The 26353-nt window shown below is 52.8% G+C and overlaps 10 protein-coding genes across 10 annotated transcripts; 6 read left to right on the plus strand and 4 right to left on the minus strand.

Moving 5' to 3' along the window:
- Window positions 1-229: 229 nt before the first annotated feature.
- Window positions 230-2791, plus strand: CORC01_13113 (fungal specific transcription factor domain-containing protein; the record flags this gene model as incomplete). The annotated part of the gene is made up of 6 exons (XM_022624730.1): window positions 230-548; window positions 654-1118; window positions 1194-1341; window positions 1398-1475; window positions 1540-1866; window positions 1972-2791. Coding segments are annotated over 6 exons (2157 nt in total), but the record flags the coding sequence as incomplete, so codon positions are not given.
- Window positions 2792-2925: 134 nt separating this feature from the next.
- On the minus strand, window positions 2926-6158 carry CORC01_13114 (hydantoinase/oxoprolinase; the record flags this gene model as incomplete). Its single annotated transcript, XM_022624731.1, has 4 exons — window positions 2926-3210; window positions 3291-3856; window positions 3937-6039; window positions 6113-6158. 4 exons carry the CDS (start codon window positions 6156-6158, stop codon window positions 2926-2928), a joined length of 3000 nt encoding a protein of 999 aa, XP_022468739.1.
- Window positions 6159-7778: 1620 nt separating this feature from the next.
- Window positions 7779-9882, minus strand: CORC01_13115 (uncharacterized protein; the record flags this gene model as incomplete). The annotated part of the gene is made up of 2 exons (XM_022624732.1): window positions 7779-9745; window positions 9804-9882. The coding sequence occupies 2 exons, from the start codon at window positions 9880-9882 to the stop codon at window positions 7779-7781; spliced, it is 2046 nt and encodes a 681-aa protein (XP_022468740.1).
- Window positions 9883-10401: 519 nt separating this feature from the next.
- CORC01_13116 (cytochrome P450) lies at window positions 10402-12233 on the plus strand (the record flags this gene model as incomplete). The annotated part of the gene is made up of 5 exons (XM_022624733.1): window positions 10402-10782; window positions 10849-10933; window positions 11000-11068; window positions 11127-11759; window positions 11809-12233. The coding sequence occupies 5 exons, from the start codon at window positions 10402-10404 to the stop codon at window positions 12231-12233; spliced, it is 1593 nt and encodes a 530-aa protein (XP_022468741.1).
- A 924-nt stretch (window positions 12234-13157) lies between these two features.
- CORC01_13117 (aminotransferase) lies at window positions 13158-14658 on the plus strand (the record flags this gene model as incomplete). Its single annotated transcript, XM_022624734.1, has 3 exons — window positions 13158-13509; window positions 13563-13906; window positions 13963-14658. The coding sequence occupies 3 exons, from the start codon at window positions 13158-13160 to the stop codon at window positions 14656-14658; spliced, it is 1392 nt and encodes a 463-aa protein (XP_022468742.1).
- A 200-nt stretch (window positions 14659-14858) lies between these two features.
- Window positions 14859-15805, minus strand: CORC01_13118 (uncharacterized protein; the record flags this gene model as incomplete). Its single annotated transcript, XM_022624735.1, has 2 exons — window positions 14859-15673; window positions 15742-15805. 2 exons carry the CDS (start codon window positions 15803-15805, stop codon window positions 14859-14861), a joined length of 879 nt encoding a protein of 292 aa, XP_022468743.1.
- A 1491-nt stretch (window positions 15806-17296) lies between these two features.
- Window positions 17297-19009, plus strand: CORC01_13119 (uncharacterized protein; the record flags this gene model as incomplete). Its single annotated transcript, XM_022624736.1, has 6 exons — window positions 17297-17674; window positions 17732-17866; window positions 17972-18314; window positions 18385-18475; window positions 18540-18870; window positions 18929-19009. The coding sequence occupies 6 exons, from the start codon at window positions 17297-17299 to the stop codon at window positions 19007-19009; spliced, it is 1359 nt and encodes a 452-aa protein (XP_022468744.1).
- A 593-nt stretch (window positions 19010-19602) lies between these two features.
- On the plus strand, window positions 19603-20559 carry CORC01_13120 (short-chain dehydrogenase; the record flags this gene model as incomplete). Its single annotated transcript, XM_022624737.1, has 4 exons — window positions 19603-19645; window positions 19724-20252; window positions 20340-20439; window positions 20491-20559. 4 exons carry the CDS (start codon window positions 19603-19605, stop codon window positions 20557-20559), a joined length of 741 nt encoding a protein of 246 aa, XP_022468745.1.
- Window positions 20560-21839: 1280 nt separating this feature from the next.
- Window positions 21840-23614, plus strand: CORC01_13121 (uncharacterized protein; the record flags this gene model as incomplete). The annotated part of the gene is made up of 2 exons (XM_022624738.1): window positions 21840-23367; window positions 23430-23614. The coding sequence occupies 2 exons, from the start codon at window positions 21840-21842 to the stop codon at window positions 23612-23614; spliced, it is 1713 nt and encodes a 570-aa protein (XP_022468746.1).
- Window positions 23615-24280: 666 nt separating this feature from the next.
- On the minus strand, window positions 24281-25224 carry CORC01_13122 (retinol dehydrogenase 8; the record flags this gene model as incomplete). Its single annotated transcript, XM_022624739.1, has 2 exons — window positions 24281-24675; window positions 24729-25224. 2 exons carry the CDS (start codon window positions 25222-25224, stop codon window positions 24281-24283), a joined length of 891 nt encoding a protein of 296 aa, XP_022468747.1.
- Window positions 25225-26353: the final 1129 nt, after the last annotated feature.

The raw sequence follows: 26353 nt of genomic DNA on the forward strand, positions 1-26353 counted from the left end.
AGTCATCCAACCGATTCCAGTGACCCAACCCCCCCCCCTCACCCCCCCCCCCCCCCCCCCCCCCCCCCCCCCCCCCCCCCCCACCCCCCAACCCCAACAAAAAACACACCCCACCCCCCCCCCCCCCCCCCCCCCCCCCCCCCCCCCCCCCACCCCACGCCCGAACCACCGCCGCAACAGCCCCCCCCCCCCCCCCCCCCCCGCCCCCCCCGCCCCCCCGCCCGCCCGCGCCCCTCCCCCGATCCGCTGCTCCCGCACCTTTCCGTGCACCAACTGTTCCACAGCGTCGGTCAAATGCGAGTTCCGCGAGAGCGACTTCAAGCGGCCGCCCGTGTCACGCGAGTACGTCGCGGCCCTTGAGTCTCGCATCGCCTCGCTCGAGAGCCTGCTGGGCAACCTCAAGGCCGCCGACGGCAACGAGCGCAACCAGATCCTCGACGACCTCGAGGTCCAGGACTATGTCCCCTCCTTTTCTGGCCTGCCATTGGCGGATGAGATTGCGCTCAGCGAGGCCATGACCAAGGCTTCGTTCCAGGAGATGACTGATGGTGATTTCTGAGCCCTAGACCCCTTGTTTCTTTTTCACCCTTCTTTTTTGGTCTTCAAATCGTCGCCCTCTTGGCGCTCATGAGTTTGTAGCTAACGAACTTCAGGCTCAATGATCTATCATGGACCAACAAGCATCTATCAGAACGAGGTCAGCACCTCAATGTACCCCACCAGCTCATCCACAGCCTCTAAACCGTCGCCCTTCCACGAAGACAAGGGCAACCTGACCAACTATACCATGCGCCTCTGTATCGGCCTCTTCTTCTACTGGCAGTATCCCCTCTTCATGTTCATTGACAGGGAGGCCTTTATCCAGGATTTCGAAGACAACCCCGTCGACGGCACCTTTTGCTCGCCGCCCTTGATCTACGCCTGTGCGGCCCTGGGAGCGCTCATGTCCAAGGATCCGGAAGTCCGGAGTAGGGCTTCGGGGTTCGCGGATACGGCGCAGACAATTCTCACGACGGATGAGCTGGGCATCTCGAGGCCTACTTCGGTACAGGCTTGGCTGTGTCTTGCGTTTTATGAAGTCGGGAGGGGTAACATGTCTAGGGGTTGGTTATATACGGGTAAGAGTTATTCCCTGCTCCCAAGGTGACATCAAAGTGTTGAGATCGTGCTCTGACCTGCTAACGTACCATCAGGCATCGCCTTCAGAATGGGTCAAGACCTCGGTTTGCAGAGAGATCCTGCTCACTGGGGACAAGAAGAGAAGCCAAACCAGGCCAACTCGTTTCCATTCAACAATGAGTTTCGGCGCCGAATCTACTGGGGTTCCTTCTTGTCAGACAAGTGAGACTCTCGCATGTTCCCGAAAGCCGCTTCGTCTAACATCTCTGTCATCACAGATCGTTTAGCCTGTTCTTGGGTCGTCCGACCTTCATGTACGAGAACGACGCCGATGTCAATATCAGCGAATCTCTATCGTACGTCCGAGAGCCATGCAACGATCCGTGTACTCCTGAACTGCGTGTCTTGGTTTATTGACAGAGCGAACAGACACGACCCGCCTATTTGGGAAAACTGGCTCTTGTCCCACGACCTTGGCTTTCTCCAAACCATGGATCCAGCGGGCCCGAAATTGACGCTGTTATTCAACCAGCACATCGAGTTGGCCCGCATAGTCCACGACATGCTATCCCAAACCTTTGCGCCGAAAAAGATGAAAGACCCGGCTGCTAGGAGGTGGAACGAAGCATCCCTGAACAAACTCAACGCCAGGCTCGTCGCGTGGCACGAGGCGCTGCCTACCAATATGCGATGGAAGAAGTGGTTCACCAATAAGGACATTCTGCAGCCCAGCGTGTGCATTCTGCAGTAAGCGAACTAGAAATTCATCTTCTACCCCCTCCCTTCCTCTGTCACTCCCCCCTTGTATTGAATGAAAACAGCACTTGACTCACGAGATTTCTCTGGCGCTAGTATGTTCTACCACAGCGCCCGCATCTGCCTCAACCTGCCCTTCCTAGCCTCGGTCCGACACATCCCCTCCACTGCGAACGGAGAGGAAACTCCCGAAACAGTTAGCAACCCAATCATCAAGTCGCTCAGGATCTGCCAGTCCTCGGCGCAGGGGATCGCCGACGTCCTGCAGCGCTTCAAGAGCCAGCACACGCTTGGCAACACGCCCCTCATCTTCGTCGGGGCCACCATCGTCGCCACGAACGCCGTCTTGGTGACCACGAGACGCCAAGGAGCGGTGTGTGCCGCCGCCGCCGGGCCTCGAGTCGGAGGGATGCCGCAGTGTATGAAGGACACGCTGCTGCCCGTGTTTGACAGCGCGCTGGAGGAGATGTCTACTTCGTGGAAGCTCGCGGAGGAGGCTAGGGCAAAGGTCAAGGTCGCGCTCCATACGAAGCAGCAATGTGGACATGAAGAGGCTGAAGGGCAGCAGCCCGGAAACATACCAGTAGAGGTTGCTTGTGGACACCCTCATACCATGGAGACGGCGGTTGTAGTAGATCCCGCACTCTCGGTTCCCGTCGAACCTCCGGTGACGACGACGACGACGACGACGACGACGACTACGACGACATTGAACGACCTGGGCTCAAGCACGGCGACGGCGGATGTCCCGGGCTTTAGGAGTCCCGAGCAACAAGGCTGGATGCCGATGAACGTGCTCGATGGGGAGGCAGCACTCTGGGGAAACCTTGGCAATGACATTTTTGCCGGCTCAGAACTGCAATTCCTCGACGGCGTGACGGAATTCGACTGGAACGACCAGCCACCAATACAGTGAGCGGTGTACCTAACACATCTCGTGGGCGATCCACGTCACTTAGACCCCAGAGCATAGCCATGTTACTTTGATTCGTCTTCTTTGTTTCTTTTTCGTATACCGCTCACGGCCGCTTGAGCCCCCGCTACGTTGACCTACCACTTGTACTGGCAATTCGTGCAGTTCTCGCCGCCGCACCCGTGACGGAACTCGTCAATGACGCTGACGGGCTTCGTGTACTGCAGCGTCGAGCTATAGTCGTGATCCAGCCCAAAGACTCTCGGCCCCGCGATCTCGAGCGCTCGCTCCGTGGCCCAAAGCGGGTGTCCCGCCATGATCATGACCGCGACCTTGAGGCCGTACCTGTACTCCTGAACGCCGATGGCTTCTCCCGTAGACGTGTCCAGTAGAAAGATGAGATCCGGGACGGTAGCAAGAACCTAGAAAGTCACTCACATGAGTATTCCACGCGCGAAATTCGACGAGGGAGAAGAGAAAAAGGGGAAAAAAGATGCCGTACCGTTTCGATTCCGCTCTCGCCCTTGCCCAAAACTCCCAGGTTCTCATTCATAAACGGAACAACAACCTCCTTCAACCCTTCCCCAATCCGATCCGTCTCCGTCTCCATCTCGCTCTCGCTAAGCCTCTCAACAGTCACCTTGCCCAAACTATGCGCCGTCGCCGTCAATGTAGTCTCCACGCTCCGAATCTTGCCCTGGAACAAGACCCGCGCGCTCCCCGGCCCGCCCGCGGCCTCAATAATGTCTTTCGTGACCGTCGACACCGTCCCCGCCTGCTGCGCCAGCGCGACCACGCGGCCCAGACGCCACGCGAGGGAGTACGTGTTGGGGATCCCGACCTCGCGCATCAGCTTTCCGGGGATCGGCCGTCCCGCGGCGCCAGCGGCGGAGCCCATGGCCACGCACGCGTCGCGGATGGCGATGCCCGCCGAGGTCTCGTCCGTCTGCGTCGCCGGGATGACAACGTTGTGGCCTGTGCCGCTGCAGAGGGTCACGGGGAGGAGCTCGTTGACGGATTTGGCGTGGATGTATTGCGAGACCATCTCGAACTGGGGATACGCACGTCCTGGAGCACCACCACCCCTCACGTGTTAGCCCACGACACGAGCCCTTGGTTCGTTCTTAGGTCCCGGGAAAATGACTTACCCATCATGTCGCCGTCCACGGTCGGGATGTCGTAGTAGCGCGAGCTGCCCCAGATGAGCGTAGCAACACCGTTGGCACCTCCAATCTCCGTGGCAACGAGCCTCTCGAACTTGGTCTTCATCTCCTTCTCCATCTCCTGCATGGCGTGCCACACCCCGTCACCGCCCGGTCGCTCGATACTCACCGCCGGCGTACCCACGCTCGCGACCGGCGGCATCATCTCGTCGTCCTTTAGGTCCTCGATCCGGATGATCTTCATCGACTCTCCCTCGGCCAACAGCTGTTTCAAATGCAAGTACGGCGCGTACGGAGAGCCGCCGCCGCCGCACCCCAGGATGTAACAGCCAATCGACAAGAACCTTAGGTCCGTCTCCGAGAGCGTCCACAGGCCGTTGGAGTCGACCTTGGGCTTGTAACTCTTGAGGACGACGGCCTCGTCCTCTGGATGATCCTCCGCGTCCTCGGCCTCATGCTTCTTGGTCTCCTCAAACATCTCCTCGTCGACCAACTGGTCAGGCGCGGCCGTCTTCACCATCTCCGAGTACACCCGTTTGTGATCAGCCGGCAGCGCGACCTCAATCTTGATCGAAGTCTGGTTCTCCACGTATGGAACCCCAGCAATCTCCTCGTGCAGTATAGTCACGGTGCTCTCATCTCCGCCCTTGGCAACGGCGTCCCGGATAGCCCGGGCCCTGACCTCCGCGATTCCGCCCTGGATATCCGAGCCGTGGACAATCGTCTCGGCGGATCCGGAAATCTTGGCAATGGACGCGCCAATGGCGTTGGCGACGCCGGCGTGCTCGGGGACCACGACCTTGCTGACGCCTGTGAGTTCCGAGGGACAGAGGATCGAGCCGCCGCCCACGAGGATGACTGTGCACGGCTCGGGCGACAGCTTGGCGCGGTCGATGACGGCCTCCAACATCTTGCGGACGCGCGCCTTGCCCTTTTCGACGACCTCGCTCGCGAGAGACACGGCCGTGTTGCCAATCTCGGCACCTGATGCGACTGCGACATCCGTGGCGGTTGTGACGTCGCCTCCGAAGCACAAGGCCTTGGTGATGAGATCATGGCCCACGCTGTCAGGCCCAACGGCCACGGAACCGTCGTCTGCGCTGTGGAGGATTGAACCTCCCCCTAGACCGATGCTCTCGACTGAAGGCATCTCCAGATTCACCTTGACGCCGGCCAATGCTGTGTAGCTTTTGGATAATCTGGGATATCCGTTGCTCAGCAGGTAGCCCACGTCTGACGTAGTGCCGCCGATATCCACAACGATGCTCCCCGACTTGTCTATCGAGTCCCTTGCGAGGAAAGCAGCACCTCGGATTGAATTCGTCGCGCCCGAGGAGAAGATTCTGATGGGAGCCTGCATGGCTTCCGAAAAGGGCAGCAAGTGGCCGGCGTTGGAGGTCAAGTACAGCGGGCACTGCAGACCGATGCGGCGCATGGCGCCGATGAAGGCTCTGATGGTGCGCTGAGCAAAGTTGAGGATCGAAGCGTTGAGAATCGTCGCATTCTCGCGGGCGAGGAGTCCGGGTCCGGCAATGTTGTGGGAGAGAACAATGTTGACATTGTCGCCCAGCTCGCTGAGCAGGATCTTGCGGACTTCGTCCTCCTGGTGGTAGTTCTTGTCAGTACTGCATCCGATGCCAATGACCGCGACGTTCTTGAGCCCCTTGGACTTGATCTCCCTCGCTTGATCGCGGACGGACTCCTCGTCAATGGAGCCGATGAGAGTGCCGTCAATGTTGCAGCCGCCGGGGATGATGGCCGCGTGACCGTTGATGATGCGCTTCAAGGCCGAGGGCCAGTCTGCAAAGGGCGGGGTGCCTGTGGAAAAGTTGTGAGATGCCAGGCGGAGGACGGCAATCTTTTCGACGCGGGATGCGTCTCTCTCGATGATGGCGTTGAGGAAGTGCGTCGTGCCGATGGCGAGCGCGGTGATGTTGGCGGGGTCCGCGGCCGACTTGTCCAACAGGGCTTTCAGGGTGGCCTGGACGGAGAGAGTGACATTGGACGTTGTAGGGGCTTTGTGTGATGCGACGACGGCATCTGTGCTAGATTTGGAAACATCCAAGAGCACGCTGTCGGTGTTGGTACCTGTGAGAATGGTTAGTTGGGAGAGGAGAGCAGTCTGATGTGAGTGAACCCCGGGGTTCTTGGAGTCTCCCACCTCCCACGTCAACTCCCACGACCAATGTGCCGTCCGTTGCACTCATCTTGCCAGATCAACGTTGACTGCGGGGTTTGAGGGGAATTGTGGAAGCAGTTTGCACAATCAGCAACACCGGCCTCGCTCCCGTTCCAAAGTGCCCAAGACTTGACCTCGGAAGAACAATGACGGGCGAGCAGGCTATTTGTCGGTCCCCAAGGTAGAGATCGTGGGGTGATGACCTCCGATTCCTGGCCTTCAACGATGCAAAAGAATCAGCCGTGCGGGTGGTGGGGATTCAAGTGTGAACGGAGTCAGTGTCCGTTCTTCGGCGGCTCTCTTCAACGCGGTCGCACTACTGCTGGAGCCCCCTCTCGCTTATGCAAGTGTAACCACTTTTGCAGGCTTGTGCAGGTGCATTCATATGGGGAAAGTCAGTCGGGATGTGGATGGTCGGAGCCTCGGATTTATCAGATTGATCTTATCAGCACTGGGTACAACAAGTACCTTACATGTAATAACGCAGGGCTATCTTGGCTATCAAGCGCCAATCATGTTCACGGTGGCTCTCCACATCCCGACTCACGGTACTTGTGCTCTCAAGAGAGGCCCTCACGAACACGAATTACATCATTTCCATCTCATGAATGAGGCGTCTCGACCTCATTAACGCGCTGAAATAATGAGCCTGCATTGGGCACTCGAGTTTTTGGTGTTGCTGCAGCAGTACTGTCACATTGTTCTTGCTCTGTTAGTGAGATGAAATAGTGAGATGAAATCTCAGTCGAGGCTCTTGGTATTAGGGCATGACGTTTTGCAGTAAGATGCATACAGGTCGCAGGGCAAGAATTGATCTTGGTTGGGCAGTAACATCTACACGTGCTTCATTAGGCATTCAACATATCATACCTGAGAATCCCTCATATGAGTAATAGATATCCCCATGATTTAGTTTCTCAATGGAGTTTGTTTCCTCTTTAAGCAAATGAGACGGCAGGATCAAATACTCCCATCGAACAATTGAGACGACTCAGTCGCGTGGAGAAATATGAGAAAGCACGTGCAGCGAAGTATTACCCTTTGCTCAGGACCCTCCCCATTCGAATGCTACGGTGGAAAGACACTTACTTGACTACTTACCTAATAGCTGCCCAAAAACTTGAAGACTTCGAATTTTATGTAAGAGACTAAAGTATGTTCGGAATCCATATCCTTTTACAACAATGATAGTCTCAGATAGTGATTGTTAATCGACGACTTCTTTGATCAATTTGAGATTTGGAGCACGGGATTCTTGATTGTGCTATAAAACTGCTTCATCAGTGGCAGCAGAGAATCATATTCGATGTTGTGATCAGTTGACAGCTGTGAATATAGATTGTAATTGCGTTCCAACGCGTCCTGAGACGCAAGTATACATGCAACAAGCACATTGCGCGGTCATTTGCATCGATGAGAGAAGAGAGGGTGACGCTTTTGGGAAACTAAGGATACGCTAGAGTTCCTTACGTGGTCTGCTTCATGTTGGCCATCCGGTGCACAAGTATTTTGGTGGTGACAACGGTATTATTGTACACTCCGAAGGCAATTATGCATCCCCGAACGCCAAGACAACTTCACTCTGTTTGATGATTATGAAGAGAGAGCCACGGCAGGAAGCTTTAGATAGTTATTCCAATCGGGGAGTCTATTTGAATGAAAAGCGCACTTCCTCCCTGACAATCTTAGCAAGCCGCAACGCATCCTCTCTGCCCTTCCTCGAAAATACGTTGAAATAGGCCAAGAAGCTGTTCACGCCATGGCTTGGGTGGGTGACCTTTTGACCTCTCCTCACCAAGCATCCGTACCGACTAACGTTCTTAGCCAAATCAGGTCGGCGACAAAACAGCTCGTCACAGATGTCCCCCGAATCGAAAAGGCCCTCTGCCAAGGAGAGATCATAATCCGCGGGGATGAAGACCATCACGCAAGTGTACTGGGGACCATGCTTGAAAGCGTGACAGAGCGCCCTTGTGCGCTCCCCGTCTCGCAGCGCAATCAGCATGCCCAGCCCCCAGTAGTCGACGCCGTGCGTGGACTCGATGACCTGCGTACCCTTCATGCCCGGCGGACGAGGGTTGACCTCGATAAGCCATGCCGAGGGGCTCTTATCCGCACCTCGACTTTGCGTGTCCACGGCCCTTGATCGGAGGTCGAGCAAGCCTCCCTCGGTCCGGTACTCGACCGTCGAGTTGTCCACCCGTCCTTCGAGATGCATGATGCCGTCGCGGAGCCCCAGCCTCAGCAACGTGTTGTGGAAGCATATCCGAAGCAGGTTGATCTCTGACTCGGGGAGCTTGGAGGGAAAGACACTATCGAGCTCGATAAAGGTCTTTGCGCCGCCGCCTAAACTGGAGCCATTCGTGTCCGCGCTCTTGGGGAAGTCGTCGCATACCTCGAAGAAGAGAATCTCACCGTCCAGGAGCACAAAGTTGGCATCCACCTCCGGGCCGGCACAGTACCTCTCAATTACAAACTTACTGCCGTGCTTGGACTTGGATAGGGCGTCGAGGGGCCCGACAGCCTCGATGAGCTCGGTATTGTTGTTGATGAGGAAGACGCCCTCGGAGCTCCAGCCGTTGCAAGGCTTGATGATGCAAGGGAACAGGGAGTTCCCCTGGGAAGCCGCGACCTGTAGCACCTCCTGGGTGCTTGAGACGAGGTGGGACTGCCGGCCTTCGAAGACGCTGGTCGCGTACTTATTGGTGGCGGTCCTGAGGGCTTCGGGGTTGGAGGTTGGCAGGCCGAGCTTTTGTGCAGCGAGGGCCACCTGGTGTTGGAATGAATCGCAAAAGGTGATTATGCCGTCGACTTGTCCTTCGTAAGTGGCTACAGCCTGTGCGATTCGGTCCGAGAATCCCTCGTCAGGAGGCTGGGACATCTCGATGGGAATGAAAGCTTCTCGCCAGTGCTCATATTCGGTGCCCTCCAACCAGTGGCCCGGAACGTCGAGAACGACCATTTTGATCCCCAGAGCGATTGCGGCTAGGTAGATGTTGGGTCCCGTGCCACCTTCACTCGGGTGCTGACGACTGCCCTCAACAATGACTAGGGTCTTGGTGGCTGCTGGACTCGATATCCATGGGAAGGACAATCGGTTCTCGGTCTCGGCCTCGACAAACTGTGAGAACGAACGGCAATCTAGCGACCCGATCCCGGGCGGCAATCCCTGTAAAATGAGACCACCCGCAGAGTCTCCGAGCAGTTTTGCAAGGTCGTCTAGCTGAGAATCTTGGATGGGTCGGCCCGAGAATGTCTTTAGAGGCTCTGACAGAGACAATCGGGCGTCAACGAACTCGCAGTCGATGAAGCGAAGCGGAACGATATCGGAGCGAACGATCTGCCCCTTGAGGAGCGGCACGATGAGCTTGGCGACCCGAGAGCCGCTGCCCGGGCTGCTGTTCAAACAGACACGTAGACATTCAGAGAGGAATTCCGTCGCGAGCGGAGATAGTGAGATGGGAAATTGCCAGTCATTATGGTGGGTTTGGCTCAACCACGTGTGGTCGAAGGCTGCATGTGCTGTTGGGATAACATCAAAGACAACGTCGACGGTTTGCCATTGATTGCCGCGGATCGGGTTTGTGTATGCTTTCCAAGTGAAGTCAAATAAGGCTAATTATGATTAGATCATGAATCGACGTTGCGCGAGTAGCACAAGACTGTCACCCACCTTCTCTTGTTTGAGATAGGACTTGGAAGTGATTTCCTCTGGGTTTCATTTGGTCAGGCAAATCAAGGATGTCCTCCATGATGGCTAGAAAAGTAAGAGGATGGCGAGTTGTTGCGATAATTCCAACGTCATTAATGGTCTATTTGAATACAATCCGTTGTCTCGTTGCATCCCTTATAACAAAGCTAATAAATGTAACCTTCCCAACTCTTCTCCGGACGTATCTCGCTTAACCTTATGTGACAGCATATTTGAAGTAGTCCTTGGCATCAACCCAAGGAATTTTGGCTTCTCCCTCCGAAATAACGTTTTCGGGGGGGCCAAGCTCATAGCTTTTGCCGACTCGAGTGAGCACATAAGGCCTGTTCGGTGATTAGTTGACTGCTTACGCACTTGATTACTTGGTCCTCAAGCCGCCATCAAGCAACTTCTCCACCTGAAAAAAGATCCCTGTTGAGCCCATGAGATACCGGGGCTCCCACTCTGTGAGTATGAATCTTATTGATGTACGAGTTATCTCAAAATACGAAATACTTTCGCCTGCTGCCCGAACCCTCTTCATTTTCTGTTCTTTGTAGTCTCGGCAATTACCGCCAAAATGTCGGAACTATTTGCCGCCTCCCGTAGATATCTACACGATGGGAATTTTACGGAGAGTTTCACTATCGCAGCCTCTTTTATCGTTGTTATCGCTCTCTATAAACTCGTCCCATCGCTCGTCAGCCTTTACCGTTGGAAGGAGCCGAAAGTCCGTGTGCCAGTCCTGAACCTTGGAGAAGACAAGAACTACGCCGCAGCTTCCGAGAAGTATGTGCATAACTTCAAGGCCATTCTCCAACAGGGCTGGGAGCGGTTCCGAGATGGGGTCTATCAGGTTTGGGGAATCGATGGCTTCGTGGTCATCGTGGCACCCAAGTTTGTTGAAGAACTGAATGCCAAGGGAACGGACGTTGTTGATGTTCATGCTGCGAGCCAGACGGTAGGGGTTGAACAAAAGATAAATGCTTTTCAAATCCAGAAACTTGGCTGATGATCCTTGATGCAGCGGATCATTGGCGATTACGAGTGGTTACGAATTGCAGACCATCTGCTCTTCCATTCGGTACAGACGGATCTGACACGACAGGTTGGTAAGGAGCATTTACAGCCACCGTAAATATAATTACAAACATACACAATAGCTGACACTCATGAAGGTGCATTAATCCCTGGTATGCGAGAAGAGGTCAAGTACGCTTGTTCCTTGCACCTACCCGATGGTGAAGGTGAGTGGCTCACTGGTAAATCATGAAAGTCCATTAAACTGACAATAAGACCTTCTAGAGTGGACCTCGGCAGCTCTTTGGCCACGCATGATCAAAATCATGGCCCTGGCCGTCTCCCGCATGACTGTGGGCCCGGACCTAAGTCGCGACGAGACTTGGCTTGCTACTATGGTTGGCTTTCTCGACGACCTGTTCGCTGGCGGCTGGGCCCTCAAGGCCTGGTCTCGGCCCTTGCGCCCCTTGGCTGCCGGTAGTGGTTTGGTTCCGGGGATACGCAATGTGTGGAAGCGACAGGCCACTGCCAGAGACATATTGATTCCAATCATCAAGCAGCGCCGGACGGCGGAAGCGGTCGCCCGGGCATCTGGAAAGGAGTGGGAGAGACCGAATGACTTGCTGCAGTGGATGACTGATAATGCAGCAAAGGACAAGCCACCAAAGAGCGACGGTTTCGTGGCCGAGATGTGTCTTGTTTCTGGGTTTGGCTCTCTACACGCCTCAGGCGTCACCTTGACCAATGCGGTTCTGGATTTGGCGGCAATGCCAGAGTATCAGGAAATCATCCGACTGGAAAATCAGGAGGCGCGGAAACGCCTAGAGCCAAATATGAAGGAATCGGCAGTTCTCGGCAGCTTGACAAGACTTGACAGCTTCTTGAAAGAGTCACAAAGAGTTAACCCTACCACGTTGAGTAAGTGGCAATTTTCGTGTTGAGATGCCAAAGCTAATACAACAAAAAGCTGCGTTCTCAAGACAGGTCATGAAACCCGTGACCTTGTCCAACGGTGTTCATCTTCCGGAAGGAACTCATATCCTCTCCCCTTCGTCCATGGTGTCATGGGATCCGGAAGTTTACTCCTCCCCCGAAAAGTTTGATGGTCTTCGTTTCCACAATAAACGGATGAGTGCGGCCGATGGAAGTGCCCATAGAAACCAGTTCACAGGTTACTCTTCGGAGCAGTTGCACTTTGGCTTTGGGCGCCAGGCCTGCCCGGGTCGTTTCTTCGGGAGTGCAATCATCAAGCTAATCCTTCTCTATCTGGTTGATCACTTTGATTTGGAACTTGTCGATAAGGAGGCAGGGCGACCTCAAAATGATATCAAGGGGGCGATGATCACTCCTCGGGAAGAACAGGAGATTTGCTTTAGGCGTAGAAAGCTTTAGTTTTCGATGATTACAAAAGTCGAGAAAGCGCAGCATCATAAATTTTGTCAGGAAGAGAAAGGGCTATTAATTTTCTTTTCATTTGACTACTTTCTGTGACTTCTACTTGGTGGGACAATCGTCCGCCGCCCAGCGTTCTCCTCCCATGGTGCTGTGTTGATGTCACGTGCTTGCACTAAAACGCCTGCTATTGAACTCGTGATCGAGAGGTAGCAAATTCTTATGAAACAACTTGAAAAGGCATGCTATTCTATAATCTGTGAACTACCTATACTCGGTGACAATGAATCGGCGTCTCGAAATGACGACTAGGATGTCTGAGTTGATTGTGTTGTTGGGATCAAAGCGGTACCCGTAAGGGCGGTCCAGAGATAGGGAATAGTCTCATGTACATAGAGTCAACCTTTGGTATTGATAGCCTATAGTAAAAAGAGGCTACAAAGTAGGTATGCGCTGAACTGGCTCGGCGCAGCCACATTCAGCTTGCCAAACCATGAATAACTGGGAAACACGAGGGTGCCTTTTGATTTGTGTTTCGCAAAAGAAAAATTGTTCAGAAATAAAAGTAATAAAAAGAAGAAAGAAAAGAGGGCTGTTCTTAGACCTGCGGTCCGGTCCAGTGGACAGGTACGTATTACTTACTATGTAGCTTAGCTGAGGAGTAGGTAGATGGGTAATCAAAGCTTGCGTGTTTGGTTTTGTCTAACAAGTAAGCAGCTCAAGACGGAAATCGGCGCTAGTGTTTGGATAGAGTCAATGCCTCAACATTCTGCATTGTAAGCAATTGGGTTTTATCTACTATTGTACGTGCAGGAAGTATTTCAAGTCTGGTCAGTCTGCAGCCGAATCCTATGCCCCCATCTCGTATCGCTTGATTTGAATCCTGGAATCGTGTCTACTACTCCACCCCGTGACATCTTCATCATGGCCATCCCCAAGGTCGCATCGACGGAGGAGACGCCAGTCATGGACCAGTCCAAAACCAGCATACTGCATCCCAACATTCACAGAAAACCGCCGCCAATCGTAGCCTCTGGGAAAGGCTCATACTTGACGCTCGAAGATGGCCGCCGCATCTTTGAAGCATGTGCCGGCCCTGCTGTCGCCTGTCTCGGACATGGTAACCCCGAGGTCACCCAGGCTGTCGTCGAGCAGATGGAGAGTGTCTCGTATTGCTTTGCCTTGAACCAGTCGAACCGAGCAGCCGAAGAACTTGCCAAGGCGGTGATTGAGACGACGAATGGACAGCTCGCAAAAGGCACAATCATGAGCTCTGGTACGTTTGCATCCAAATTGATGCGAGTTCTGTACCTTGCTAACCCGGTTCAGGCTCGGAGGCTGTCGAGGCAGCAATGAAACTTGCAGTCAAGTACTTTGCAGAACTTGGCGTACCCACCAAGTCGGGGTTCATAGCTCGCGCGGGTGCCTTTCATGGCACCACATTGGGCTCACTTGCGTTGAGTGGTAAAGTCGCGTTCCGTAGGCCATTCGAGCCCCTTCTCAAGAGCGACATGGTATCCTTTGTCTCGATGCCTAACATTTATCGCGGTATGATGGACGGCGAGACTACAGGCGAGTACGTCAAAAGACTTGCGTGTGAGCTTGACACCGAGTTTGAGCTTCGGGGGGCCGAAAATATCTGTGCCTTTGTTGCGGAGACTGTCAGCGGCAGTGTGAGCCCCCCGCCCCCTCCAGCTTCTCTCTTTTGACAACTCACTAACAGATATAGGCCCTGGGATGTCACACAGCACCCCCGGGATACTTCCAGGCCATCAAGGCCGTATGTGAGAAGCATTCGGCGTTGCTAATCCTTGACGAAGTTTTCTGTGGCATAGGCCGAACAGGAACCTACCACGCCTGGCAACAAGAAGATGTAGTTCCCGACATACAGACCGTGGCAAAGGGTGTCGCAGGCGGGTACGCACCGGTTGCGATGATGCTCGTTCATCAGAGAGTGGTCGATGCTATCAACGGCGGATCCGGCCTCTGGAACCATGGTCACACTTTCAGCTCGCACCCCGTAGCATGTGCAGCGGGTGTTGCCGTGCAGCGGATCATAAAGAGGGATGGGCTTGTGGAGAACTCTATGCGCATGGGAGAGCGTCTGGGGGCGGCTTTACGTAGTGCGCTTGGCGGCCATCCCAACGTCGGGGACATTAGAGGCCGGGGGCTGATGTGGGCGGTCGAATTCGTCAGGGACAAGAAGACCAAGGAGCCTTTTCCTGCCAAGGATGCCTTATCTGCCAGGATAAGTCAGACGGGTCTCTCTGAGCCTTGGAATGTTTATTTCTACCCGGGAGCTGGAACGGCTGATGGTATATCTGGAGATCACATCACCATTGCTCCCGCATATACTGTGAGCGAAAAAGAGGTGGATCTTATTGTGGCCAAGCTTCATGGTCTTTTGGCAGATATTTTCGGCTAGTCTTGCTTGCAGTGCGATGGAGACAGAAAATTACCTGTGCTATTTTGCAGCACACCCTGACATTTGGGTACAAGGAAGAAGGATGGATCAACATGACTCGCATCCCCGACAGACGCAGCACATTGCTTTTTTCTTCAATTAGGCACAATACGACATTCTGAAAATCCTTTTTCTTATGGATTCACATTCTTTTTTTGGTGTCATACAAAGCCCGATGCAGAACTCGAGACGCTTATCCTTGATGTCTGAGGGACGTGAGCAATGGACTGGTTGACATCCGCACCAAAGTCCAAAAGCAGCCGCACCATGTCCTCGTTCCCGCCAAAGATGGCCTTGAAGAGAGCCGAGTGCCCGCAGCCGTCTACGCTGTTCACATTGGCGCCGGCCTTGAGTACGAGGCGGACGATATTCATCTGGTTACTCTCTACGGCCAGGTGCAAGGTGTCCTTGCGTTGCTGCGTCAGGGCATTCAGGTCCCCTCCCTTTTCAAGCAGCAGTTTGACAATGGCCTCGTTGCCGTGCACTATGGCCGCGTGAAGCACTGTTCCGCCCACGCCGCCCATGCTGGGCTGATTGCCGAATATGGGCTCAGTGGCCTCCTGGTTCTTTAACCAGCAAGACAATGTCATGTTTGTCTGCGAGTTGGCAGTATCAGCATGGGAAATAAAGTGTGAACTGTCAATAATCGGGGTCTTCCTCGCCTGTGTGTCTGCGTTTCCAGTGCTGTCATCGTCATCAAAAGCCGGGTATCCAGACAGCGGGTCTACAAACCCACGCCGAGGTATGAGGGAAGATTCGATGATGGGGTCTTGACTAAGCGCTCTGGACAGTGGAGGGGATTGGAATGAGAAAGCTTCATCGTCAGAGGGCCCCAGATGTTGGTGGTCCCGTCGCGTCTTGTGATTGTTCGTTGAAGATGATGTTAGGATTTCGGCAGCGCCACCCCCACCGGAGCCAGCTGGGGATGCGCTCCGCGAATTCTCGAGATCCTCTATTCTCTTGAGTAAGCCTTTCCCTGTAGGCTGTCAGCATCAGTTCTATCCACGGCCCAGCTTCTCTGCGGGGTATCTTGACGCAACCTACTGTATGTTCGCTGGGCCTCCCTATTCTGTTGCCGTCTCCTCTCGCTGACAACATTGCCAGCCATTTTCAGTTTACTTCAGCTGAGAAACTCTCGCTCACTTTCAACACGAGCTTACAAAAGCAACGTCGGTAAGAAAGCGCCAAGTAAGCTGGAAATATTTAGTAGCGTTGAAGCCAAGTGTCACGAATTAGAGCACACAGCATCGCGCATATGAACTGGGTAGAAAGATGTTTGTATTAACCTGAAGTGAATAAAGGAAAATGCCAAGTCTATATACTGCGTGACAATAAGGGTCACGTGAGGGTGCATGTAGGAGAAGTCTTCGTCTGTACTGATACTAGGCCTTATTTCGTAATACGAAGTTATATTTGCATGCAAGACTAGTCAGATATTCCTAAACTGGAAGGGTGGAACGTTAAAGTAGGGTCTCTGAGGGCGGGTGTGAATTCGAGATGGGGACTCCTGCAGACTGGTACTGCAGTTATGGAGAGATGAAATATAGGTATTCAGGGTGTTCATGATCCAAGGCGGGTTGTTGGCGCCGAGAGAGGCATGTGCACCTCTACAGGTTTGTATCAACTTAACTTCATCCGTAACAGTTACACTGTGTAGGAGGTGCTTTATAGCTATCTAGAAAGTAGTCTATTTTACCTGTGAAGCTGTCTCTTAACGGCCAAACTGTCGTGCTGCATGGTGGGAAAGCGTTGCGATGAGCTACTCGCTATGCTGTGTTGGTGGCGCTGAAGCTGAAAAAATACTGCAAACTGGGTGAAGTAAGTTTTGTAGGGAAATTACGGAGATCTGCGGTGTAAAAGATCATTACATAAACCTTAAACTACTAGCACGGCAGCGGGCTACATGGGCAACACTCCAGCGTGACTTAGTAGTGGTCAATTCGGGTCTACTTTGGAGAGAATCACTGAATGTGGCAGTGCCGGACCCCTCCCGGAGGTCCCTCCCGGACCTCGGCCCGCTGGTGTAAAATGTTAGCGTGTGCACCAAGCAAGGGTTTATTGAGTTTATACTCCACATATACCCGCCGAGATATAGTTTGCTGTGATTGGCTTTGACAAGACATTAGCTTTTCAAAATTACCTATGAAAAACGGGGGTTCCTTAGTCCGGTGAAATGTCAAATGTCAAATGCGCGGATATCCGTGTCAAGACGCGGTTCATTGACTCAACTGTACGGTACATGCACCTTAATCCATTTAGATGACAAAGTATGTTGCCGTCCCTGTCCGCTCTAGTGGCCCCCATATCTGCTCCACAGAGTATGGGGCTTGACATGGGTGAATGCATGTGTGGGCTATACGCATGCCCGCGTCTGACATGGTATATAAACTGTAAGCTGCCTGTTAGTTGCCTCGGTGCATCTTCTTCTGCCATTGAACCCTCACCTTTTTACCTCCTCATCTCGGTCTGGTGACACTTCAACCGCCCACAGTCACCACATACCGCCCTTGACCGTATCGTCACGGTCTTCACTTATCCTCGCTGTAAGCACACTTGCCTCCTAACCTATTTTTTAGCAGGCCGGTTCACGTTGTGAACTATGGCAGGTAACACTCTGTCAGGTCAGTCTCGGTCTGAGAAGCAGGGCGGCTTCATCAACCCCTCTTCCGACCCCGACCCGGAAACCAGCTCCGGGACCCAACACGGAAATGGAGATTCCTCACCTGCCGAGCCGGCAGATGAAGTCTACCCCGAGGGCGGTACCCAGGCATGGCTTGCCGTTGCGGGCTCCTTCCTCGTGTACTTCGCATCATTCGGAGTCGTGAACAGCTTTGGGTTCTTTCAGACCTTCTATCAGCAAGAGTATCTGAAGGATTACTCGCCCACCGCCATTTCCTTCATTGGAACCCTGCAGATCACCCTGATGTATCTTTCGGGCGCCGTTGCTGGAGCACTGTTCGACCTCTATGGCCCCAAAGTATGCGGCCCTACTTCAAGTCCCACTTGTTCATTGGTACGCTGACTTTTATGTTAGTGGCTCTACCTGTTCGCAGCTATTGGCGGCGCCGGCTCAATGCTTGCGACATCGTTCACGCAGCCAAACGCGATTTGGCAGCAGTTTCTGGCCCAGTCTCTACTCTTTGGCCTCACCGTTGCTTACGGCGTGCAGGTAAGTAGCCCGCTCTGTATTCGTTTCCCCATCGCGCATGCGTATCTTCGCTCCCATGTTTTGAGGACGTGGAGCATGTTGAATGTACTAACTTGAGTATTGCAGCCCGCTCTCACTGTTGCAGGCCAGTACTTCCATCGGAAGCGTGCTCTGGCAATGGGAATTGTTGCTTCGGGCAGCAGTTTTGGAGGAGTCTGCCTGCCAATCATGTTCTCCAAACTGATTCCCAGGATTGGATTTGCATGGACGCTGCGTGTCGGAGCCTTGATCATGCTCATCTGCTACGCCATAGCCATAGCTGTCTCGTCTTCCAAGCGACCCAAGAGGAAGATGAAATCCCTGAGAGATCTCCTTGATTACAGAGGCTTCCTAGACATTCGATACTCATGTCTCTCAGCCGGAGCAGTCATTTCAAGCCTGGGCATTTACGTTCCATTCTACTACATAGGTAAGTGCATACAAGACTCCACATTCTTCTGGTCCCATCAAACTATAAGTCACCATCTAACATTGTTCAGAGCCATTTTGTGTCGCCCTCGATCCGACCTCAACGATTCGGCCATACCTACTCCCGCTGATCAACGCAGCGAGTCTTTTCGGCCGTATTATGTACGTAGTCATCATCTCCAACTCCGCCCATATTCATCCAGTGTCAACAAGCTGACTTGGGTAGTGGCGGTCACGCGGCGGACCGCATCGGACGGCTCAACTTTCTGTACCCCATGATTCTACTGTGTGGCCTCTTGTGCGTGGCCATGTGGCTCCCTGCTACAACCCCTGGCGTTCTCGCCGGTTTTGCATGCCTCTATGGCTTTGCTTCTGGCGTGTTCATCTCGGTTATGCCTGCCGCCACAGGACAAATCATCCCTGCGGAAAACTTGGGGGCGAGGCTCGGAGCGTTTGGCACCGTCACCTCCATCGCGTTTTTGACGGGCAGTCCAATCGCCGGAGCATTGATTACGAGCGAGACGAGAGCTGGGTACCATTCTCTGATTATCTTTGCAGTGAGTCTTCCCATAACATGTGACTGCTCAGAAATCAATGCTGACGGCGCATTCTCAGGGATGCTGTCTGCTAGGAGGAGGCGCTATTATTTTCGCTGCTCGAGTACTGCACGACAGGAACCTCAAGAGCAAATGGTAGACCGACAAGCATGTGAAAGACCAGGGAGCCTGTCTACTTGGCATCATTGTGCCCTGCATAGCCCATCCGGGGTTCAACTTCGTCGCGGCAGTTGGATGCGGCCATCATTCGCCGGATCCAATTACTCAATACACAGGGTTCGCCTTTAGAGTTCGGAGATGGGAGGTACCAGAGTGGAGATGCGGGTCTTCTGGGCAGGCAAGAGATTGAATTGGGTTGATTTCTGACTCCAGAGTGACTGAAAGCATGGATGGATGTATGAGGGCGAGTCGTAGTCTGTAGATTTTGGTCGGGGGAAGATGAGGGGAGGGGGGTGCTGTTGAGGCTGTCTAAGCTGTACACTGAAATCTTGGGTAGACGTGAATGACAAGACAGCAGATTGCCTCAGCTATGCTTACCTGCGCATCGTGAAGCAAAGTGCTTGCTGACGGTTATCGAACTTTGGCTTACGCGCAACTGCCATGCCATCGTCTTGCCTCGGTTTGCGAGAAGCCTGTTTCGACATAGATACTTAAACAGTGATTCAACAATCGTCTTCCCAGTGTCCAAGCCTCGGACGGATGAACCAACATTCTCTGACGTTCTTCCAAGCCATGTCTGAAAGCGCAACCTACTTGATCACTGGTGCGGGTCGTGGTACGTGCCTCATCAAATTTACTTTCCCAAGTTGCCCCAGTTGAGACCGTTTGATCTAACTAGGCAGCAACTGAGCAGGCTTGGGCCGCGGCCTCGCCAAGGCGCTACTTCAACGGCCCAATACCACAGTCATCGCAGCAATGCGTTCTCCAGACCAGGCTTCTGATTTGGCAAGCCTTCTCACTCACTCTGCAAGCAGGTTGATCACCGTCACGATCGATAGTCGTTCCCCAAAGGATGCCTTGGTCGCCGTTGAGAAATTGGTCCGTGATCATGGGGTGGAATCCATCGACGTGGTCGTCGCCAACGCCGGCATCAGCAAGATTCCTACAGCAGCCGCCGAGACACCAATCGAAGACGTCCTCGACTGCTTTAATGTGAACGCTGTTGCTCCCCTGCTTCTTTTTCAGGCTACGTGGCGTCTTTTGCGGAGATCGTCGGCTCCAAAGTTTGTCGTAATCTCAAGTATCGCCGGAAGTTTGGGCGAGGTCCCTCGATATGCTTCGCCCTGCTCAGCATATGGCTCTTCCAAAGCTGCGGTGAACTTTTTGGTCCGTAGGATCGGAAGCGAGAATGAGCGTCTGATTGCCCTTGCTTTGCACCCAGGGTAAGCCGACGTTTCCAATGTCCCCCCTTTCGCCAGCTTGTATTTTTCTTAGACAAATAGTCACTAATGAAACTTGACGGAGAAAAGCTGGATGCAAACAGAGATGGGAAACGCTGCTGCAGTCAGATTCGGGAAAAAGGAAGCCCCTGTCGAAGTTGCTGGGGCGGTAAACTCCATTCTTATCGAGGTATGTGCGTCCGGCTGGGTAACATCGCTTAAAACTGACGCTGTTTAACAGATCGATCAAGCGACCCGGGAAAGTGCCGCTGCCTTCCGCACTTATGACCACAAAGAGCTCCCGTGGTGAATGAGTTGTAGATAGTCTGTAGCTGAGAATGAAGATCCGGTTGCACCGATAGGCTGAAAACAGCTGGACTGTGTCCGTACATGAGATTGATAACACTAAACAACAATGGTCTGATGGTTGACTCCACTTCTCGTCTCATTCCAGAATAGATTTGCTCCGCGTCAGTATTCACGCCTTTCATAAAATTTATAGATGGTCAAAGTGCAAAGAATATCTAAGCAAATCTCCAGCTGGTCGTCGAATCGCCTACCAAACTCTACCCATTGGAATTGAGTTTTCCAGGATGGAAATATTTGCAGAAGCTATTGTCAAAGTCACAATGATGAGATCGCCGGCTTGATACTGATCTTGGATGACACTGTCCCATCGTTCTATGGCATAGATAGAGGTGCCGCGCTCCCAAGTGAATCTCACCTGTCCGTGTAAGTGATTATGTGGCCTGCCCACACAAATTCAAGTTCAGCAAGTCTCATTACATACATCTCGAAGATTTCCATAATCATAGTGCTGTTAAGCGAGATAATATGATCAGCGCTGCTTACTCGGACTGAGCTAGGCATATGTAAACTTTTCAGTCCACTCACCCGTCCCCTGTCCATCCTTTTGCTTACTTTATGCAGGCACATATCAACCAGAAGCTTATTCGGTCCTCAAACCATTTGCTTGACGTAATTGAATAAGCCTCATGCTTACATCTGCATGCTTATTTATTTCTTTCGGTTCAACACCGATCTGCTTATGCTAGCTGGTTACTTTCTCGATATTCCATGTAAGGAAGGCTTACCATCCCTGAACTACAGCTGACAGTTTCTGTAAGTAGTCCTGCAAACGAACCAATAGAGATAGTCTCTTTTGACAACGCCTCAATTGTTGCCAAATACTGAAGCTGTACCCCTTTAGAGGTGCATGCACGCGGCTCAACTCTCATGCTGACAGGAGATAGCTTCCAGAGTAGCACGAAAGATGACATGTAGCAATTATCTTCTGTTTTGCTATTGTAGCCCGACCTACAGATGATTATGTTTCGGTGCTGAGACGTCTCAGCAGAAGTCGCGGAATTCCTTCCTACGGTTTGCGAATATCGGAGGCTGGTGAAACAAACACCCAGTTGATCTATGCCGTATACAACTTTGATAAATGAAGCTTTTTGTCTTCAGTTGAACGATATGTTTGTTCTGATATTCATCCCTATCATTCCTGATACATCTGCATCAAGCAAATCCTGAGAGTTGAAGCACCATCTTTTCCGTAAAGTGTAGTATTTCACACCCCACCTCAAGATGACGACCGCCAATTCAATCGAGATTGCCGCACCCGCGCCTTCCCTGGAGAAGTTCCTCCTAGTCGGTGCTGGTGCTCACGCCAAGAGGACGTATATCCCCCATCTCAAGACTCTCCGCGAAGAAGGCAGGGCCTATCTCAAAGTCGTCGTCGATATCGAGCGATGCAAGGACAGAGTGGAAGACCTCCTGTTCAACAAGGAGATGGCTCCGGATGCAGAGCTAGTTCTGGTTCCAGCCTTCGATGGAGCCATGCCTGCCGATATCGCCGAGCGCCTGGACGAAGTTGTTGCACGAACTGGAGTTACCTGCGCCGTCATCAGCACCGAGCCGCTTGCCCATAAGTCATATGGCCTTTGGGCTATTTCTGCAGGGCTGAACGTCATCATGGACAAGCCTATCTCGACCAGAAATGGAGCAGTTACCGATTTTGACGCCGCCTTCGGGATCGCCGAGGACTATCAGGATCTTGCCGATGCCTACGAGGAGCTCCGAAAGCGCCAGGAGGCTCAAGGACAGAAGCCAACATTTTTCCAGATGAACAGCCATCGTCGGTACCATCCCGGATTCTACTGCACCTTCGACATGATCAAAGAGATCCAGGAGAAGACTAGATGCCCGGTTACGAACATCATTTCAACACATTGCGATGGAAAATGGCGCATGCCATCAGAGATTGTGGACGAGCCTTACCACCCCTACCGTACCGGCTACGGCAAGGTGTCTCACAGCGGCTACCACTTCTTCGATATGATCTACAACTTCATGCGAGCCGGCTGGGGGGACAATAAGAGGCCCGATAAGATGGAGATTTCGAGTAGCTTTGTTCTCCCTGCCGGTTTTGTCACCACCCTTAACGAAGACGACTACGACCACATCTTTGGAAAGGAAGAGTACGCCAAGTGGAAGAAGTACAGCGACGAGGAGCTGATGAAGCTCATGGTAGACATGGGAGAGATCGACGCTTCTATCCAAGTCACCTTCTCCCGTGGAGGTCACGCCATCGCCATCGCCCAGATCAACCTCTTGCACAACGGCTTCTCTCGCCGCAGCTGGCTGCGGCCTGGCGCTGACCTGTACAAGGGCAACGGAAGAGTCAAGCATGAGGCGCACGAGATCCGCAGTGGCCCGCTGCAGACCATCGTCATCGACTCCCGACAGGCCAACGACAAGCACGACCGTTCCAAGCCCAGCACCGGCGAGATCGGCACCGACAACCATTTCGAGGTCCACGTGTTCCGCAACCACGACATTACCGGAGACGAAGCTCCTCTGAAGACCTTCACTGTGGCCGATCTCGACCGCCGCTACAACACCGCTATGCCCGGCATTTACTCGGAGAACGTCAAGCGTGGAATTCTGTGGGAGGCAGTAGACTTCCTTCACGGCAAAAAGACTCTGCCCGAGCTCACCTCCAACCTAGCGGATCACGCCATCCCCGCCTACATCATGAGCGCCGCTTATATCTCTCACATCAGGAGGTCCCGCGGTCTTGATTCGACCGTCCCAATCGAGCTCACTTATGGAGGTATGTCGATGAATTCGTCCTGATTTCTGAGACCCAGTAAACTAATGTTCCTCCTCTTTCAGCTGATGGTTTGGCCAAGGCTCATATTGCCGAAGCTCTGTACCGACCTTTTGGGTCTACTGCAAGTGACGCCAGTAGCGCTACCGACGTGGATCTGGCGACTCCCCTCGACGAGCCCCTCGTCAACTCCGACATCAAGGCTAAGATCGGTCTGGCAGAGCCTTTGGCGTCTTTGAATGCAATTTGAGATGGGCACTTGGTCCGGTATTGGTGAGACGCGAGAGAAGAGCCAAGCTGCTGCGAGCAATCAGATTCAGGGCAAGTTCCAGGCACTGGTCGCTTGAGCAGATTTAGGCTTCCAGATCTTGGGTGCCTGCCAGCGATTCGGGATCCATGCACGGACACCTGGATAGCTATCCTTAGCGATATTAGGTTAATAAAAGTTATAAATTTCCCGTTGATGAGTTTATCCCTGCCAGCTACTTCTGTTCCTTAGGGCCTGAACAGAGCCCCAGTATCTAATATCTTTTTCATGGACGGGCTTGACGCTACTTTGCACCCCTAGAGGACAAGGTCACGCGAGCGTAGCAAGATCTCTATGTTCCTTTTGCGAGAGAAGGGCTGGATGGGGTGCAAAGGATTGGATGTGGCGATATTGATGAAGGCGTGGGCATCGTGCTTGGTGGTGATAAGAATAGCTAGGAGACTGTCCGCCACGAGGAGATCGATAACTGGTGAGGATCACAATAATGCGTTCATCAAGATAGGAATGGCCTCAGGGAGAAGATTCTTCACTCAAATATTAACCAAGAACGAGAAAGACTTTCTCAAATGGTTTGACGTGGATTTCCCTTGGGAGTACTTGAATTTGAGTGCTTTCGATGTGACTTGACTGACACTGCACGTGTGGTTTTCACTTCTCCAAGTACACACTATTGCACACATCCCTAAAGACCCCCATCGTTCTCTGCCACCCTCCAACGACATCATCAACTCTCTTAGCCATATCTCTTCCCAACGGAAGGACCCTCTCGTTCTCTTTTCCCTCTCCCACCCCCGTGCCCGTAACAACTTCATATATCACCTTCGCCGCCTTCAGATGATCCCCATCCGCGGGAAAGCCCTCCGTTGCCGATGCAGCCATTACCTTGAAAACTGCCTCGAGGGCACTACCCTCGTAGTCTGAGGGCGTGGGCTTACTCGCCAGCCTTACTGTAGGTCCCATATTGGTATCGAAGGACCCAAGCGCAACTGTCAAGACGCGGACACCAAACGGGGCCATTTCCTTCGCGAGGACTTTACTCACTCCTATTTTCAACCCTTATTAGTCGCACGTTTTGTGAATAAGCCATTATGCTCACCATCCATCGCAGCTTTCGCAGCAGCGTAAATCCCCATCGACTCCCTTCCCTCCAGTCCAGCTCCAGAGCTGATATTCACAATGATGCCGCTGCGCCTCTCTCGCATAAACGGAGCCACGGCCCTCATCAGCCGGTAAGGTCCAAAGAATACAGTATTCATCTGCGCCCTCGTCTCTTCCTCCGTGAAGCCCTCTGCCGGGCCATGGATGGACCATCCAGCATTGTTGACCAGCACATCGATGACTGTGCCGCCTTTCTCGAGGTCCGCAAGTAGGTCTCCCGAATTGAGGTCGTCGACATCGAGCGAGAGCCAGCGCCCTCCGCCATTCTGGACTTCATGTGCCAGGTCTGGTGTCTTTTGGGGGTTGCGTGAGGTGGCGATTACGATGTGGCCGTGCTTTTGCGCCAGTCTTGTGAAAGCTAGTCCGAACCCGGAGGAGCAGCCGGTGATGAGCCATGTGAGAGGTCTTTTTGGGACAGTGAGTTGTTGAGACATACTGACCAGATTGCGGGATCTCAAATAATGGAACAAAGTGGACTCATGTAACGGGTACGCAAGATGCCTTGTTCAACGAAAGAGGTTATATATCTTCATTTCTTACCTTGTTAAGTCCGGATGATTGAACCGAGTCCGAACTTCCGAAAGCGGTCAGATGTGAGCGACACCGCATCGTCGTCTCGCTTGTTCATCGGCCGGCGCGGACTTAAGGCAGATCCGGATTACGTCCGGGTCATGTATCACAACCAGCGACTGAGAAGATCTTGTTGCGTTTACTTTTTCAAGAGAGTCCGATATGTGCAAATTTGTGTCGTTTGTACAATTTCCGAACATATAGCCTATAGGCGCAGGCTTTGTCCCGCTCGGAAGAGCAGCTCCCATTTTGGCGGCAGATTTACGTTGGTGTTGATTGTACGTGTGCACTTGACGATATGAGGCTTTACAGACCAGATTATAATAACACACCAGACGAATCAGTGCCCAGTTTCCGGCATGTTCTTCTCCTTCTTTCAAGCGTAGGGCTAATGTACACTAAACAGAAGATCAGGAATCTCTCACCTGGTTCAGCACTCCAATAATTCAATCCCTGCCTCTCTTGCCGCCACCTTCACGGTCCGAGCAATCAGACACACAAGAACTCGAACAAATAAATGCATAGCAGAGGCATACCTTTTATCACACCCTTCTGTAAGTATTCTGGCTTTTGTCTGAACCATATTGCTCTCAAGAAACACTTTCAGGTTGATCAGGTAGAAAAGACTAACGTTCTTCGGTCGTCCTTTCCTCCCAGGATTCAAACAGTCGATACACCACAGGTGTGTCCATAGAAGATCACGTTGTTGAAGCTTGGCTGGAGACATTTTCCCGATATCAACAAGAACGAAGCTAAGATGGAGCCTTTACGAAGGCCTCGACCAAGACCTCAAGGTCTGAACAAACTCGAGAGCGTCTTGAATACGCACTCAAGGGTTGTACATAGGCTGGAAGCAATCTCTAGCTTTGATGTAACTTCAGTAGGTGATAGTGGATTCGTTAAGTACGACCACACTCGTAGCTTGCTACAAGCCCCAACATCAGTTTTATCCGGCCTATGACAAGACAGTAAGAAGAATGAGTATCGACTATG

Source organism: Colletotrichum orchidophilum (assembly GCF_001831195.1).
Source record: "Colletotrichum orchidophilum strain IMI 309357 chromosome Unknown Scaffold_179.1, whole genome shotgun sequence".
Taxonomy (NCBI): Eukaryota; Fungi; Ascomycota; class Sordariomycetes; order Glomerellales; family Glomerellaceae; genus Colletotrichum; species Colletotrichum orchidophilum.